At 41.2% G+C, this 18,975-nt stretch overlaps 1 protein-coding gene across 1 annotated transcript in view; it reads right to left on the reverse strand.

The window, feature by feature from the left end:
• Positions 1 to 4,062: 4,062 nt before the first annotated feature.
• LOC143766870 (uncharacterized) overlaps positions 4,063 to 18,975 on the reverse strand; it is a 512,717-nt gene continuing 497,804 nt past the window's right edge. Inside the window, exon 7 of the mRNA XM_077254866.1 lies at positions 4,063 to 6,815. Coding sequence (XP_077110981.1) covers positions 5,455 to 6,815 — 1,361 coding nt within the window. The 3' untranslated portion in view covers positions 4,063 to 5,454. The remainder of the gene's footprint in view (positions 6,816 to 18,975) is intronic.

Genomic DNA, 18,975 nt, shown 5'->3' on the forward strand with positions numbered 1-18,975 from the left:
TTCCATAGGTTTACATGGTACTGTAAACCTGATGGAAAACTGCTACGAATTCGCAGCGGCCAATCCGCTGCGGATCCGCGGCCAAATCCACACTGTGTGCACATGCCATAACCCTAACCCTACCCCTAATTTTAACCCTAGTTCTAACCCTAACCCTAGTGAAAAAAGAAAAAAAAATATTTTCTTTATTTTATTATTGTCCCTACCTATGGGGGTGATAAAGGGGGGGTCATTTACTATTTTTTTATTTTGATCACTGTGATAGGTTATATTACAGTGATCAAAATATACCTGGAACTCATCTGCCAGCAGGCAGATTCGGCGGGCGTACTGCGCATGCGCCCGCCATTTTGGAAGATGGCGGCGCCCATGGAGAAGACGGACGGGCATCGGGAGGCCCGGTAAGTATGGGGGGGGGGAGATCTGAGTATGGGGGGTGGATCGGAGGACGGGGGAGCCGACAGGAGGACGGAGGGGAGCGGAGAGGAGGACGGGGCAGAAAAAACAACTGGGGGGCGATCGGTGGCAGTGGGGGGGGTCAGATCGGGGTCTCCAGCCATGGCAGATGCTATTGCAGCATCGGCCATGGCTGGATTGTAATATTTCACCATTTTTATAGGTGAAATATTACAAATCACTCTGATTGGCAGTTTCACTTTCAACAGCCAATCAGAGCGATTGTAGCCACGGGGGGGTGAAGCCACCCCCCCTGGGCTGAAGTACCACTCCCCCTGTCCCTGCAGATCGGGTGAAATCGGAGTTAACCCTTTCACCCGCTCTGCAGGGACGCGATCATTCCATGACGCCACATAGGCGTCATGGGTTGGATTGGCACGGGTTTTCATGACGCCTACGTGGCGTCAAAGGTCGGGAAGGGGTTAAACATATCAATACAACTCCAGTTAATTGATCAATTGAGGATAGCCTTCCCATTTAAATGTCGTTTTGACTCCCTCACTTATTTAGGCGTCAAAATCACAGTTAAAACAACTCAACTTTTCGAAGCAAACTTTAAAATAGCCCTACAGAAAGCTGAATTGGATTTGGAGAGATGGCATGGGCTCCCTCTGTCTTGGCTGTGAAGGATCAACGTAATTAAAATGAACCTCCTGCCACATCTCATACTATTTTCAAACAATACCCTTACACTTGCCAGCGTCCTTCTTCTCTCGTCTCAAACAAATGATCACCCGATTCATCTGGGCCCACAGTCAGGCACGTACCTCGTATAAGCTACTGAGTAGATCCAAACAGACAGGTGGCCTGGGTCTCCCAGACCTCGCGACTTATAGCTATGCTTCAATAGGAACATGTATCTTAGATCTCTACCATAGCAGAAATAGCAAAAAATGGATCAACCTAGAAAATGATCTCAATGGCTGTGATTCCCAGATGGTCCTTGGGTGGGAGGGGGGGCAGTTGTCCCCCTGACTTTTCTCACCGGAAACATGCTATCTTTTATCAAAAGCAGAAGTAAGGGCCTTCGGATCACAACATTCCCGGGCCCACTGATTCCAATTTATGATAATCCTGCCTTTCCCGCAGGGCTAAACAGAGAGATGTACCTAAACAGGAGAAGACATACCAAACCCATTATTCATGATTATCTAAAACAAACAGTGATAAAATCCCTCCAAGAAATATTCCTGGATGAGGAACCACCTTCAGGCGCATGGTTCTTTAATGAACAATTAAAGAGCTTCATCCATACATTAGCAAACAAACTAATATCAGTAGACCACTAACTCCTTTTGAGACGCTCTGTATATCAACAAACCCTCTGGACCATACTGTCCCATTGCTATACAAAATCTTCCAGGAGGGAGGGACCTCACCACAAGGTTATCCAAAGTTCTTCTCAAAATGGGAAATCGATCTGGGGAGATCTCTGTCACCTGAGGATAGAGCAAAAATAATTATTTTCACGTTCAGGTCGTTGTTGTGTACTGTGTCACAGGAGAAGAGCTACAAGGTCCTGACGAGGTTTTATAGGTGTCCTTCCATGGTACACGCTGTGTTCCCCATGACCCCTGATACTTGTTAGAGGTGCTTAAAAGAGACAGGCTCCTACATACACATTTGGTGGGATTGCCCTCCCATAAATGATTTGTGGTTGGCTGTTTTTGAACTCCATAATAAATTGTCAATTCCACAGATTCAACCCTCAGCAAGTTTAGCTCTGTTGTCCCTATGTGACTTATCGATATCTAGGTTCAAGAAGGGCCTACTCAGACACTTTTTTACTGCTGTTAGGAACTTAATCCCTTGATTCTGGAAGCAAGAGAAATTTCCTTCAAGTGCCTAATTTGTGGCAGAAAAAAACACAATTTGAGCGGGCACCATCCACTAGTAGTAAATAAGGAGATCTCCTAATGCATATCAAATTTCAGTACAGTCATAAGGGAAAGATATATGCATAAAAGATGGGATCACCACACAAATATTCCAAAAACAAAAGTGACAATTTTTATTGGAAACACCACACAAAAATATTAAAAACAATTAAAAAACCCAACAACATGGGTAGAGGTTAGAGGGAACAGCAACTGTATCTTGCTCACACAGGGATCAAATATCCCCCAATAAGACAGTAAATAGGGTTTGTATCCAAAATCCAATTTAACTTATTTATGATTTATGATAATAGGCTGTAAAGTGTTCTTTTGGTATTTACCTGATATTTATGTGGACCCTAAAACCTCTACCCATGTTGTTGGGTTTTTTAATTGTTTTTAATATTTTTGTGTGGTGTTTCCAATAAAAATTGGCACTTTCGTTTTGGAATTTGTGGCAGAACTCAATGACATTTACAGGATGGAACAAATGATAAGTCAGACCTAAGGAAATACCGATAAAACATACAACACATGTGCCCCCTGGATCGTATATAGGGAGACACCTGAATTAGATCATTGGCTTTCAAGAACCTGACGATTCACATACCGGAACGCACCCGGTTCGCTTTGTCAATTTGTCGCTCAGACGATGGAGAGATGAGACGGCCACGTTCCCCTCCATACATATCCCACCTCCCCTCCTAATTTTCATCCCCTCCTCTTCCTTTCTTTTTCTATACTTTCTTTGTTTGTCCTCTTTCTTATCTAGATTAAATTTTCTTTATCTTTTTCGAATAATTATCACGATACCAACAGAAGGTGTTATTAAATACCATTATTGTTCTTTTATTATTAATATTTTACAGTGTTATCATAACCAGCAACATTATTTGACAGCAAACAAACTTACGCAGACCTGGGAGATGCTGTATTGTAATACTCGACAGGTTTGTAACATTACTTGGTAACTTGCTGACTTATCTGATTGTACTCCTGTACGTTATATTTCAATAAACTTGATTTATATAAAAAAAAAAACAAATATCCACATATTTGGTATCGCCGCGTTCAAAATTGCTTGATCTATACAAATAAAAAAAGAATTAACCCAATCGCGTAGCGAGAAAAAAAAGTCAAAACGCCACAATTACGTTTTTTTGGTCACCGCAACATTTCATTAAAATGCAACGGGCGATCCAAACAATGTATCTGCACCAAAATGGTATCATTAACAACGGCAGCTCGGCACACAAAAAATAAGCCTTCACTCAACCCCAGCTAACGAAAACTGGAGATGCGACAGGTATCGGAAAATGGCGCAATTCTTTACCTAATAAAGAGGAGTTATTTTTACTGATAAATGTTTGTTTTGGGTCATTTATTTTCTGTTGGTATTTGGTTTATCTTTTAAAACTCCCATATAATATTCCATCCTTGAATGCACAACGCGCGCATCATGTTTTTGTACAATTTGTCAATAATATATATAGGTTCTCCCCCGTCTGAGTTATTTTTGAATTTCAACAAAATACGATTTTCCTGTAGTTCATTTCTCACACTCTAGGTATAATAATGGCTTTTCCCTATGTGGGATTTTTGATGTTTATAAAGGTTGATAACTAGTTGGACAAGCCCTTCTCATTCCTCATGTTTGGGCCTGTTAAAATAGAAATCCTCATACAATCCTCCCATGGTGGCAGTGATGTTGGCGCTCATGTTCTAGGGGCTCTTTTGAGGTTTTTAGGTCATGTGAGCACTGTGCCCAATCAGCGCTGACGTCACTGTCCCCACCTTCAGACAAATCAAGCATCATGAGGCAGTCAGAGAGCAGCCGCGGTCCTGGCTTCCTGTTCATGTTCAATACCTTCGAAGGAAGGAGCAGTGAAGCTGCCGCTGATCGGGTGCAGGGCTCGTGTGATGTAACAACCTCACATAAGCCCCGGGACAGTGAGCCTCAACACCGCTGAAGTGGAGATGGCACGCCAGCTGAATGTGAGTGTTTTTATTTTAATGAGGCCAAACATGAGGAATGAGTTCACTGAGAAAAAAATAAAAAGATACATATAACGTATTTTTTGGACTATAAGATGCACATAGGTTTTAGAGGAGGAAATTAGGCAAAAAAAGCAAAAATGTGGTCAATTCTGTACTTATTATCCCCTATCCTGGTATATATGGCCCCCTCACCCACATCCTGATACACATGGCCCCCTCATCCAAACCCTGGTACACATAGCTCCCTCATCCCTAGCCTGGTATGCATGCCTCCTCATCCCTATCCTAGTATGGGTATGCATAACCCCATCCTAATAATGGTATGCAGGGCCCCATCTCATCCTAGTATGCAGGGCACCACCCTATTCTGGTACGATTGGCCCCCATCCCGGTCCTGGCATGCAGTGCCCCCATCTCATCGTAGTATGCTGGGCCCCATCCCTATTCTGGTATGATTGTCCCCAATCCTGGTATGCATGGCCCCATCAGAAAACATAAAAAAAGAAAAGAAAAACAACCATTACACTTACCTACCCTGAGCGGGGTCTAGGACAATTTGTCTGCACTACTAATTAACAGCTGTTACAATACCACACTAGGGCCGTCCCTATAGGAGGAAAAACACCAGAATTATACTGTATTGTCACATACTAATCTATTCCTGACACTGGAGTGGCTTATAGACTTAAGCATATAGTTTGAGGTCTGGGATCTGCCAATATGTGGCTAGTTTTCTGATTTTAGTTTTTTTGTCTAGTCTCACTTGAATATAGGTCAATATTAAATAGTCTCCTTTGGTGAGGATGATGAAACCCATAGAAATGAGGTTCTTGGAGAGTGTGTGCGTATACGTCACATCACCCTATATACTGAGCTGTAGGGTACATGTTTTTTCCTATTAGTCACCTACTGACTAACCTTCAGGGGGTAAATTATGGGTATAGTTTTACATTTGGAATTAATAAAGTTTAGTTTTGTCCTATTTTCATAAGAGACAACCCATTTAAGAAGATTCAATTTTGGTTAAAACTATTCCATATTATGAACATAAAAAAGGCTTCTCCCCTATGTGATGTCTCTGATGTTTATTAACAGTTGATTTCCAAGTAAAATATTTCCCACATTAACAAAATGAAAAAGGCTTCTCCTCTGTGTGAGTTCTTTGGTGTTCATCACGATTCCCTTTTCGGTTAAAACATTTCCCACATTCTGAACATGAAAAAGGCTTCTCCCCTGTGTGGGTTCTTTGGTGTTCATCACGATTCCCTTTCCATTTAAAACATTTCCCACATTCTGAACAGGAAAAAGGCTTTTCCCCTGTGTGAGTTCTCTGGTGACTAACAAGAAGCACTTTCCATTTAAAACATTTCCCACATTCTGAACAGGAAAAAGGCTTCTCCCCTGTGTGGGTTCTTTGGTGCTCATCACGATTCCCTTTCCGGTTAAAACATTTACCACATTCTGAACAGGAAAAAGGTTTCTCCCCTGTGTGAGTTCTATGGTGATGAACCAAATCTGATTTCTGGTTAAAACATTTCTCACATTCTGAACATGAAAAAAGATTCTCTCCTGTGTGAGTTCTTCGGTGTTCATCACGATACCCTTTCCGGGTAAAACATTTCCCACATTCTGAACAGGAAAAAGGCTTCTCTCCTGTGTGAGTTCTTCGGTGTTCATCACGATTCCCTTTCCGGGTAAAACATTTCCCACATTCTGAACAGGAAAAAGGCTTCTCCCCTGTGTGAGTTCTCTGGTGACTAACAAGAAGCACTTTCCATTTAAAACATTTCCCACATTCTGAACAGGGAAAAGGCTTCTCCCCTGTGTGAGTTCCATGGTGATCAACCAAATCTGATTTCCATTTAAAACATTTCCCACATTCTGAACATGAAAAAGGCTTCTCCCCTGTGTGAGTTATTTGGTGACGAACCAAATCTGATTTCCATTTAAAACATTTCCCACATTCTGAACATGAAAAAGGCTTCTCCCCTGTGTGAGTTCTATGGTGCTGAACCAAACATGATTTCCGTTTAAAACATTTCCCACATTCTGAACATGAAAAAGGCTTCTCCCCTGTGTGAGTTCTATGGTGCTGAACCAAACTTGATTTCCGTTTAAAACATTTCCCACATTCTGAACATGAAAAAGGCTTCTCCCCTGTGTGAGTTCTTTGGTGTGTAACAAAATGTGATTTGCTGTTAAAACATTTCCCACATGCTGAACATGAAAATGACTTCTTTGCTTTAGGAGCAGTTTGTTTTTTAATGCCTCTTTTGTGACTTTGACTTTCCTGAGTAGTCAGTAATGAATCAGAAGATGGGACCTGTTTCATAGGATCAGATGACAGATCTTTGCTGTGAATGGATGATGATATATCTGGAGTAACAGCAATCACTTCAGTTGTATCTTGTAGGATCTCAAGATCATCAGATTTAAAAATTGAAGAGGTCAGCTGTCCCTCTGATCTCCTTGTACAGTCATCTGCTAAGATAAACAATTTTTTTTAATAATATATCCTCAAGTTTTACATTTTTGAGCATTTCTACTTAAACTGTACATAAAATGGCAGTCTATGTAAAAAAACTTTAATTATTTACCATGACAATGACAGTTCACAATTAATAGAAAATCTTGTTGGATAAGCCAGTAGTGCGTGGTGTTCAACTGTTTGTTCATTCTGCCTTCCAAATATCGAATAAAAAGAAACCAATCAATGCTATGTAGGTGAAAATAATACCAATTCTCATCTCAGAAAAAACAAGCCCACACTTAGGTCCATCATCTGTCAATGGAAAAACAGAGGTTCCCACACTATTATTGGCTCAAAGGCTGTTGAAAAGTAACAGTTTCTATAAACCAATCCAGCAAAATCCGCTCTCACATCTGAGTCTTGCAGTGTGCTCAACCAACATTTAGGATCCCTGTATTTAGCAATATTATAGTGAGAAGAATCCAGTTAATCTGTGGTGTGTGTCTCCTGGAGCACAATCTGGGCATTATGTGCTGGGTAATAAAATGGAAAATGTGTAATTTTCACTCTCCAACATCCACTTCGTGCTAATTTTCAGAAAGTGGCTGTGGAGTCAATATATTCATTCCACCTACAAATGTGGTCAAAATTGTTGGTACCACTCGTTTAATGACAGAAAAACCCACAATGGTCACAGAAATAACTTGAATCTGACAAAAGTAATAAGAAATAAAAGATCTATGAAAATGAGCAAATGAAAGTCAGACATTGCTTTTCAACCATGCTTCCACAGAATAAAAAAATAAATAAAACTCATGAAATAGACCTGGACTGAAATGATTGTACCCTTAATTCAAGCGCTTCCTGACCGCCAACAGTAGATAAACGTCGACGCTAGCAGGGCTTTGTGCAGCGCCGACGTTTGTCTATGGTCGGCGGTTTTGTGCTCATCGGAAACCCCACATACCTTATAACAAGGGGATTCCGGCGCCCAACACTTCCTGTGACCCCTGACCTCATAGAGACCTGATTGGTTCAGGTCCTGATGATCTCAGCGTCACACCAGCCAATGAGACAAATCACTAGGAAAGTTTGTTGTAGCAACCAACTTTCCCGGGTGATCTGCCTCATAAAAACGCTGTTTCTCCTCAGATCTGTCAGTGTCAGATCAACGATCCTATCATGCTAGGTCAAATTTACAGACACCAACTAATGTCCTAGAAATGAAAAAAAATTTAAGACTTACATTTGCTATGGGGCTTGTTAACAAAAATTCGGTCCTATTGGTCCAACCGCCCTGTTCAAGCCACCCCTATGTTTTCTGCTATTCTTCCTAGGACCTGTTATGAATTGCTCATGAGATTTTGGCATTTTAACGACAACAGTCGATGCCTGCCCATAAATGCCCCAGAACATGACAGACTATTCAAAATCAGACCTATCATTGAAGACTTGACAGAAAAGTTCTTAAAGCTTTACACCCTAACAGAAAACATTTCCATTGATGAGTCCCTTGTAAAATTCAAAGGAAGACTGCACCTCAAGCAATTTATTCCTTCTAAAAGGGCAAGGTTCGGAATAAAGCTCTATAAAATGTGCGAGAGTTCAACCGGATACACATCAGCTTTTCACATTTATGAGGGGAAAGATAGCCAACTAAACCAACCAGGATGCCCTACTTATCTGGGGACTTCTGGAAAAATCGTTGGGGAGCTGATAACTCCATTTTAACAAAAAGGCTACAATCTGTATGTTGACAAGTACTACACCAGCATACCCCCATTTAAAAGTCTGGTTGAACATAACATGGGGGCTTGTGGGACCATTCGCAAAAACCGTCAGGGGTTTCCACAATCATTGGTCAATGAAACGTACCGAAAGGGGCAGTCAGGGGCTTTACGCAATGGATAGATGCTTGCCCCTAAGTATAAGGATAAATAAGATATTTTTATCCTAAGCTCGATCCACACAGATGCCACAAGGGCCACTGCAGACCAACAGGGATCCACTGCTCCAAAACCTGTGTCTGTCATTGACTAAAACAAATATATGGGTGGTGTGGAGCTTGCAGACCAGGTTCTGCAACCATACCAGTTACCAAGAAAATCATATACCTGGCATAAAAAGTTAGTCATTTATTTGTTTCAGGTGGCCACATATAATTATTTTGTGTAACACAAAAAAGCCAGAAATGCAGATACTTTCCTTGATCATTGAAAATCTTGTTTTTGAAAATGTTATCCCCGCAAATCCTTTAAAATCTGAAGATGTCAGAACTCACTGAGTGACATTTTATTGCACTCATTCCAGCAACTGAAACAAGAAAGAACCCCCAGAGAAGATGTCGTGTATGTTCCAAGAGAGGAATGAGGCGTGATACCCGCTATTATTGCCCACAATGCTCATCATTGCCAGCCTATTGCCTCCATGGCTGATTTACAATCTTCCACAGAGAACCACGTTTTTAAACTGTTTTGACAGTCAAGCATTTGGTTTATTTAGTGACAGACACATTTCAGTAGAGCTGACCTAACAATTTCCGGGGGTATGTGGGGGATGTCTCCAGAGACACAAGCTGGGCACAATATATTGGGCACTACAATGACATTTTTGCTCTAAAATTTCCACGTGTTTCTGGAAATCATCCGTGTAGTGAAAATGGTCACTATATTCATAGATGAAAAACCAGAGGGGTGTCATTTCCAAAATGGGGTCACTTCAGGAGGGATTCTGTTGTTCTGGCAGTTAGCAGCTCTCCAAAGTGCCATAACAGCAGAATGCCCCCTTAAATGACCCCATTTTAGAAATGACACCTCTCTGGGAAATGGAAATGACACCCCTGTGCGAATTTATCTATGGGTGTAGTGACCATTTACCTAACTACCTATTTTCCAATGTAAAATTTGGGGTTAAAACAACATTTTAGTGGTTAAAATGTTATTAATTTTTCTTCACTGCCCAATGGTGTAATTTTCTATGGAACAGCTGTGGTGTCAGTATGCTCACTGCACCACTAAGAATTCATTCAGGGAAGTATTTTGTAAAATGTAGTCACTTTTGGGGGCTTGTGCTGTTTTGGCACCACAGGGGCTCTTACAATGTGACATGTCACCCACAAACAATTCCAGCAAAATATGCTCTCCAATATGGCACTCCTTCCCTTCTGAGCTCTGCCATGCACCCAAACAGTGGTTTACCCCCACATATGGATGTCAGCATACTCAGGATAAAATGCACAACAACTTTTGGGGTCGAATTTCTCCTGTTACCCTTTTTTTAAAAAATTGAGGGCGAAAAGTTCATTTGTTGTGGAAAAAATATGATTTTTTATTTTCATGGCTCTACGTTATAAACGTCTGTGAAGCACCTGTGCGTTAATGGTGCTCCATACACATCCAGATAAGTTCCCTAAGGGGTATAATTTCCATAATAGTGTCACTTGTAGGGGGTTTCCACTGTTTAGGCACATCAGAGGCTCTCCAAACGTGACATGGCAACCACTAATTTTTCCAGCATATTTTACATTCAACAAGTCAAATAGCGCGCCTTCTATTCCGAGCCCTGCCGTGCACCCAAACAGTAGATTACCCCATATATGGGGTATCGATATACTCAGTTGAAATTGCAAAACAAAATGTGTAGTCCATTTTCTCCTGTTAACCTTGCAAAAGTAACAAAAATTAGGTTTAAAGGAACATTTTTGTAAAAGAAAAGTAAATGTTTATTTTTTCCTTTCACATTCCATTCATTGCTGTGAAGCACCTGAAGGGTTAATAAACTTCTTGAATGTGGTTTTGAGCACTTTGAGGGGTGCAGATTTTAGAATGATGTCACTTTTGAATATTTTCTGTCATATTGATCACCCAAACTCACTTCAAATGTGATGTGGTCCTTAAAAAAATGGTTTTGTAAATTTTGTTCTAAAAATGAGAAATCATTGGTCAACTTTTAGCCCTTACAAAAAAAATTTGGTTTCAAAATTGTGCTGATGTCAAGCAGACATGTGGAAAATGTTTTAATTAACTATTTTGTGTGATAGGACTCTAATTTAAGAGCATAATAATATTTAGAAAATTGCCAAATTTTTAAAATTTTCTCCAAATTTCCATTTTTTTTTTTACAAATAAACGCAAGTTATATCAAAGAAATGTTATCACTATCATAAAGTACAATATGTCATAAGAAAAAGTCTCAGAATCACCAGGATTCATTGAAGCGTTTTAGAGTTATGACCTCATAAAGTGACACTGGTCAGAATTGAAAACATTGGCCCGGTCACGAAGGAAAAAACAGGCTCTGGCGCGAAAGGGTTAATATTTTGTTGCACAACCTTTTGAGGCAATCACTGCAATCAAACGATTCTTGTAACTGTCAATGAGACTTCTGCACCTCTCGATAGGTATTTTGGCCACTCCTCAAGAGCAAACTGCTCCAGTTGTCTCGTGTCTGAAGGTTGCCTTTTCCAGACAGCATGTTTCAGCTCTTTCCAAAGATGCTCAATAGGATTTATGTCAGGGCTCATAAAAGGCCACTTCAGAATAGTCCAATGTTTTCCTCTTAGCCATTCTTGGGTGTTTTTAGCTGTGTGTTTTGGGTCATTATCCTGTTGCAAGGCTCATGACCAGCGACTAAGACCCAGCTTTCTGACACTGGGCAGCACATTTCTCTCTAGAATCCCTTGATAGTTTTGAGATTTCATTGTATCCTGCACATTCTAGACACCTTGTGCCAGATGAAGCAAAGCAGCCCCAGAACATAAGAGAGCCTCCTCCACGTTTCACAGTAGGGACAGTGTTATTTTCTTGATATGCTTCATTTTTCCATCTGTGAGCATACAGCTGATGTGCATTGCCAAAAAGATACATTTTTGTCTCATCTGTCCATAGGACATTCTCCCAGAAGCTTTTTGGCTTGTCAACATGTAGTTTGGCAAATTCCAGTCTGGCTGTTTTACGATTTTTTTTTTTTTTCAACAATGGTGTCCCCCTTGGTCGTCTCCCAAGAAGTCCACTGTGGCTCATGCAACGACAGATGGTACGATCTGACACTGATGTTCCTTGAGCTTGAAGTTCACCTTTAATCTGTTTTTCTGGGCTCTTTTGTTATCATTCGTATTATCGGTCTCTATGATTTGCCATCAATTTTCCTCCTGTGGCCACGTCCAGGGAGGTTGGCTACAGTCCCATGGATCTCACATTTCTGAATAATATGTGCCACTGAAGTCACAGGAACATGAAGCTGCTTGGAGATGTCTTATAACTTTTACCTTTAACATGTTTGTCTATAATTTTCTTTCTAATCTCCTGAGACAACTCTTTCCTTCGCTTCTTCTGGTCCATGTTGAGTGTCATACACACCATGTCACCAAACAGCACAGTGAGTACCTGTAGCCCTATATACAGGCCACTCACTGATTCCATGATTGTAGACAACGGTGATGCTAGTTAGTGGACACACCGCGATTTAACGTGTCCCTTTGCCACATTATTTTCAGGGGTACCATCATTTCTGTCCAGGCCTATTTCATGAGTTTTATTTTTGTTTAAATTCTGTGGAAGCATGGTTGAAATGCAATGTCTGACTTTCATTTGTTCATTTTCATAGATCTTTTATTTCTTATTACTTTTGTCAGATTCAAGTTATTTCTGTGACCATTGTGGGTTTTTCTGTCATTAAATGAGGGGTACTAACAATTTAGACCACGTGTGTATAGATTATAAACCTTAGTGAATTAATTTATAAAATGGAATCACTTTATGGGGTTTCGACTATTCTTGATTTTTGGCATTTAGTCATATTAGGGCTTCTGCATATGGTGTGTCCAATCTCATCTGGGATCTGTTCCTGCTGTCCAGCTGGAGTAATCTGCTCCCTACTTCAGCCAATTGGAAAGTACCACACCCTACTAAAGCTCAAACCACATGGCCGGAATCTGCCAGAAACAGCGTTGTTCTCCTCTGGTTCAGTCCTCTGTGCTCAGCTTGCGGCTTGTGTATTTGTTTACTGTTGTGACCGTGGCCCGTTTACTGACTACTCGTGTCTTCTTATCCTGTATTCTGTCCCTCTGGTTCTGACCCAGCCACCTGACTATTCATCTTGCCATCTAATAAAAAGAATAGCAGGTAACACCATGGTCCAAGTTTAGGGGTGCCAGTGTAAGTCCAGATCCATGTAAAGGTGTTAAAGGGCGATGAGCAAGGCAATCCTTGGGACATGGAAAGCAGAGAAGATCGTGCCAAGCATGTTCGCGGTGGAGATCTTTTGAGCTGCCAGTTGACCATGAAAAGTGCTCCCAATACATTGTGTCTGGAAAAGATTCCAGCTAGATCTGCATTCAAACAGCTAAATGGCAGTCCTTCCCTTCTGAACACTGCCATGTGCCCAGAGAGTAGGGGTACCCCTTGTCTACATTTGGGTAAGATATACTTCACCAGCATCTATTCTATTTCAATATGAAGCCGTATACTTATATATATATATATGTATATTATAGGTACGCCCATCTTATTACTTGTGACCTCCCCACCAGGCTACACATACTAGGTGAGCTATATACAATACTATTTACACTTACCATGCATACGGTAGACTAATTTTATTGTATTTTATAGATTTTATTATTATTATTATTCATTTTTATAGCGCCATTTATTCCATGGCACTTTACATGTGAAATACGGGGCAAATATAGACAAACACATTAAACATGAGCAAAAACAAGGCACACGGGTACATAAGGAGGGAGGACCCTGCCCGCGAGGGCTCACAGTCTGCAGGGGATGGGTGATGATACACTAGGAGAGGGTAGAGCTGGTTGTGCGGCGGTTCAGAAGGTTCAGGATCACTGCAGGCTGTAGGCTTGTCGGAAGAGGTGAGTCTTCAGGCTCTTTTTGAAAGTTTCTATGGTAGGCGAGAGTCTGATGTGCTGGGGTAGAGAGTTCCAGAGTATGGGGGAAGCACGGGAGAAGTCTTGGATGCGGTTGTGGGAAGAAGAGATGAGGGGGGAGTAGAGGAGGAGATCTTGAGAGGATCGGAGGTTGCGTGTTGGTAGGTACCAGGAGATCATGTCACAGATGTATGGAGGAGATAGGTTGTGGATGGCTTTGTAGGTCATTGTGAGGGTTTTGAACTGGAGTCTCTGGACGATAGGAAGCCAGTGAAGGGCTTGGCATAGGGGAGAGGCTGGGGAATAGCGGGGAGACAGATAGATTAGTCGAGCAGCAGAGTGTAGGATGGTTTGGAGTGGTGCTAGAGTGCTAGAGAGGAGTCCAGAGAGTAGGAGGTTGCAGTAGTCGAGGCGGGAGATGATAAGGGCATGCACTAGTGTTTTTGCGGTGTCGCGGTCAAGGAATGCGCGGATCCGGGAAATGTTTTTGAGTTTGAGGTGGCAGGAGGAGGCAAGGGCTTGAAAGAGAGGGCAGAGTCGAGGATCACCCCGAGGCACCGGGCGTGTGGGACTGGGGAAAGTGAGCAGCCATTGACATTGATGGATAGGTCGGGTGGAGGGGTAGAGTGAGATGGGGGAAAGATGATGAATTCTGTTTTACGCTTTAGGGTAATTGGCTTTAATATACCATACCATTTACCAGGCTTTAGGGTGCATCCCTCATATCTCCTCTGTGACTCTTACGCTAAGTCATCTACGTTAGGTAAGACACCATATACCTTATTATCTCGGCACACTATATACATTATATGTGATAGGGTCTTTATTGGTCTATATATACTATTGCAGCCTTTTCTTCTATGAACAAGCTGAAGCTCTACACTAAATGTCTTTCTAGACATATGGTTGCATCTGGTCAGTATATTAGCTTCACTGTTACGTCTTCATATGTCTTTTACCCTTGTACCTATCTCATACACATATCCTTATCCTTTAGGGAGATTACTCTCCCATGAGCCTCTAGAGTGAGCCCTTACATACATTTTGGCCTTTATTGAGGTGCAGTGACACCCATTAGTGACACCACAAGAGCAGTCGGGTATGTAGTTACTTCCTTCTCTCCCTTCCTTATTTGTTCCCTATCCTCACTTCCATCACCATGCACCCATTTGGAATTATATTATTTTGAGATTTACTTTGTTTTGTTATTTGTACCTTTCCTATATACATTTTGATGTATCCTTTTGGATTTTTTTCTGGTACAATGTTTGATGCAGTTTCCTGAGGAAGGTCTTGTTCAGACCGAAACGTTTATTTATTTGGACTGCAATAAAAATACTACTTTCTAAGCAACAGACGCAAATAAGTTGAGTGCCAATTTATAATATTATGTATTCACTGGTTTGGGGAACCTATTTTGTGCACCAACACAGCTGTGCCACGATATACTTCACTAGATTTTAAAAATGGGGCCTGATTAAGAACACAAAATTGGCTGCGTGAAGAGGTTAAATCAGAGTATTTTGGACACTACTGTAATCAAAAACTGACTATAGACAATAACATCTACTGAAATGCTCAAACTGAACAGTCTCCATCAGTAATAAATGAGGAGCTAGTGGTGAAACCTCTCTGGGGTAATTAGAGCACGGGGCTCGGGGACTTCACAATCTAAACTATCGGAAGCTCCAATATTTTCTGTCAGATGAGTTTCAAGAAGAAATATTAGAGATTTAACCCCTTCATGACCCAGCCTATTTTGACCTTAATGACCTGGCCATTTTTTGCAATTCTGATCAGTGTCCCTTTAAGAGGTAATAACTCAGGAACGCTTCAACAGATCCTTGCGATTCTGAGACTGTTTTTTGTAACATATTGGGCTTCATGATAGTGGTAAATTTAGGTCAATAATTTTTGCATTTATTTGTGAAAAAATTGGAAATTTGGCGAAAATTTCACAATTTTCACATTTTGAACTTTTATTCTGTTAAACCATTTTTTTTTAGGGACCACATCACATTTGTTACATAGTTAGTAAGGTTGAAGGAAGACTTTAAGTCCATCTAGTTCAGCCCATAGCCTAACCTAACATGTCCTAACATGTTGATCCAGGGGAAGGCAAAAAAAAACCATGTGGTAAGAGTAAGCTCCACCATGGGGGAAAAAATTCCTTCCCGACCCCACATACGGCAATCAGACTAGTTCCCTGGATCAACGCCTTATCAAGGAATCTAATATATATACCCTGTAACATTATACTTTTCCAGAAAGGTATCCAGTCCCCTCTTAAATTTAATTAATGAATCACTCATTACAACATCATACGGCAGAGAGTTCCATAGTCTCACTGCTCTTACAGTAAAGAATCCGTGTCTCTTATTATGCTTAAACCTTCTTTCCTCCAGACGTAGAGGATGCCCCCTTGTCCCTGTCTCAGGTCTATGATTAAAAAGATCATCAGAAAGGTCTTTGTACTGTCCCCTCATATATTTATACATTAAAATAAGATCACCCCTTAGTCTTCGTTTTTCCAAACTAACTAGCCCCAAGTGTAATAACCTATCTTGGTATTGCAGACCCCCCAGTCCTCTAATAACCTTGGTCGCTCTTCTCTGCACCCGCTCCAGTTCAGCTATGTCTTTCTTATACACCGGAGACCAGAACTGTGCACAGTATTCTAAGTGTGGTCGAACTAGTGACTTGTATAGAGGTAAAATTATGTTCTCCTCATGAGCATCTATGCCTCTTTTAATACATCCCATTATTTTATTTGCCTTTGTAGCAGCTGCCTGACACTGGCCACTGAATATGAGTTTGTCATCCACCCATACACCCAGGTCTTTTTCATTGACGGTTTTGCCCAGAGTTTTAGAATTAAGCACATAGTTATACATCTTATTCCTTCTACCCAAGTGCATGACCTTACATTTATCCCCATTAAAGCTCATTTGCCATTTATCAGCCCAAGCTTCTAGTTTACATAAATCATCCTGTAATATAAAATTGTCCTCCCCTGTATTGATTACCCTGCAGAGTTTAGTGTCATCTGCAAATATTGAAATTCTACTCTAAATGCCCCCTACAAGGTCATTAATAAATATGTGAAGTCAGTTTGAGGGGTCTGTATGGCTGAAAATACCCAAAAGTGACACCATTCTAAAAACTGCACCCCTCAAGTTGATCAAAACTATATTCAAGAAGTTTATTAACCCTTCAGGTGTTTCACAGCAGTAGAAGCAACATGGAAGGAAGAAATGAACATTTAACTTTTTAGTCACAAAAATTATCTTTTAGCAACAATTTTTTTATTTTCCCAAGGGTAAAAGGAGAAAGTGGACCCCAAATATTGTTTTCCAATATTTCCTGAGTGCGCTGAAACCCCATATGTGGGGGTAAACCACTGTTTGGGTGCACGGCAGGGCCCGGAATGGAAGGAGCGCTATTTGACTTTTTGAATGGAAAATTAGCTCCAATCAATAGCGAACATCATGTCGCGTATGGAGAGCCCCTGATGTGCCTAAACATTGGAGCTCCCCCACAAGTGACCTCACTCTGGACATTAGACCCCCCAAGGAACTTATGTAGATGCATAGTGAGCACTTTGAACCCCCAGGTGCTTCACAAATTGATCCATAAAAATGAAAAAGTACTTTTTTTCACAAAAAATTTCTTATAGCCTCAATTTTTTCACATGGGCAGCAGGATAAAATGGATCCCAAAATTTGTTGGGCAATTCCTCCTGCGTACACTGATACCTCACATGTCGGGGTAAACCACTGTTTTGGTGCACGGCAGGGCTCGGAAGGGAAAGAGTGCTATTTGACTTTTTGAATGGAGAATTAGCTCCAATCGTTAGCGGACACTATGACAGGTTTGGAGAGCCCCTGTGGGCCTAAACATTGGAGCTCCCCCACAAGTGACCCCATTTTGGAAACTAGACCCCCCAGGGAACTTATTTATATGTGTGGTGAGCACTTTGAACCCTCAAGTGCTTCTCAGAAGTTTATAACGCAGAGCTGTAAAAATAAAAAATAATTTTTTTCCCTCAAAAAATGTTTTTTTAGCCCGCAATTTTATTTTCACAAGGATAACAGGAGAAATTGGACCCCAAAAGTTGTTGTCCAGTTTGTCCTGAGTACGCTGATACCCCATATGTGGGGGGGGGGGACCACTGTTTGGGCACACATCGGGGCTCAGCAGGGAAGTAGTGACATTTTGGAATGCAGACTTTGATGGAATGGTCTGCAGGCGTCATGTTACGTTTGACGAGCCCCTGATGTGCCAAAACAGAATCCCACCACAAATGACCCAATTTTGGAAACCAGACCCCCCAAGGAACTTATATAGATGTGTGGTGAGCACTTTGAACCCACAAGTGCTTCACAGAATTTTATTACGCAGAGCCGTAAAAATAAAAATCTTTTTTTTTTCCACAAAATATTTTTTAGCCCCCAATTTTGTTATTTTCCCAAGGGTAACAGGAGAAATTAGACCCCCAAAGTTGTGCAATTTTTCCTGAGTACGCTGATGCCCCATATATTGGGGTAAACCACTGTTTGGGTGCATGTCGGGGCTCGGAAAGGAGGGAGCACCGTTTGACTTTTTGAACGCAAGATTGGCTGGAATCAATGGTGGCGCCATGTCGCGTTTGGAGAGTCCCTGATGTGCCTAAACAGTGGAAACCCCTCAATTCTAACATCAACACTAACCCCAACACACCCCTTACCCTAATCCCAACCATAACCATAACCCTAATCACAATCCTAACCCCAACACACCCCTAACCCTAATCCCAAGCCTAACTCTAATTCCAACACTAACCCTAACCCAAATTCCAACCCTAACCCTAATTCTAACCCTATCCCTAATTCCAACCATAACCCTAATTCCAACCCTAACTCTAACCCTAACACTAATTCCAACCGTAACCCTAATTCTAACCCTAACTCCAACCCTAACCCTATTTCCAACCCTAACTCTAACCCTAACCCTAATTCCAACCCTAACTCTAACCCTAACCTCCATTCTAACCTCCATTCTAACCCTAACCCTAGTGGAAAAATAAAAATAAATATATTTTCTTTATTTCATTATTTTCCCTACCTATGGGGGTGATAAAAGAGGTAGGTTTATTTACTATTTTTTTATTTTGATCATTGTGATAGAACCTATCACAGTGATCAAAATGTACCTGGAATGAATGAATAAATCTGCTGGCCGGCATTTTCGAACATGGCGGCGCCCATGGCAGAAGACGGACAGACATCGAGAGGGACACCGGAACTTGT

Source organism: Ranitomeya variabilis, chromosome 4 (assembly GCF_051348905.1).
Source record: "Ranitomeya variabilis isolate aRanVar5 chromosome 4, aRanVar5.hap1, whole genome shotgun sequence".
Lineage (NCBI taxonomy): Eukaryota > Metazoa > Chordata > Amphibia > Anura > Dendrobatidae > Ranitomeya > Ranitomeya variabilis.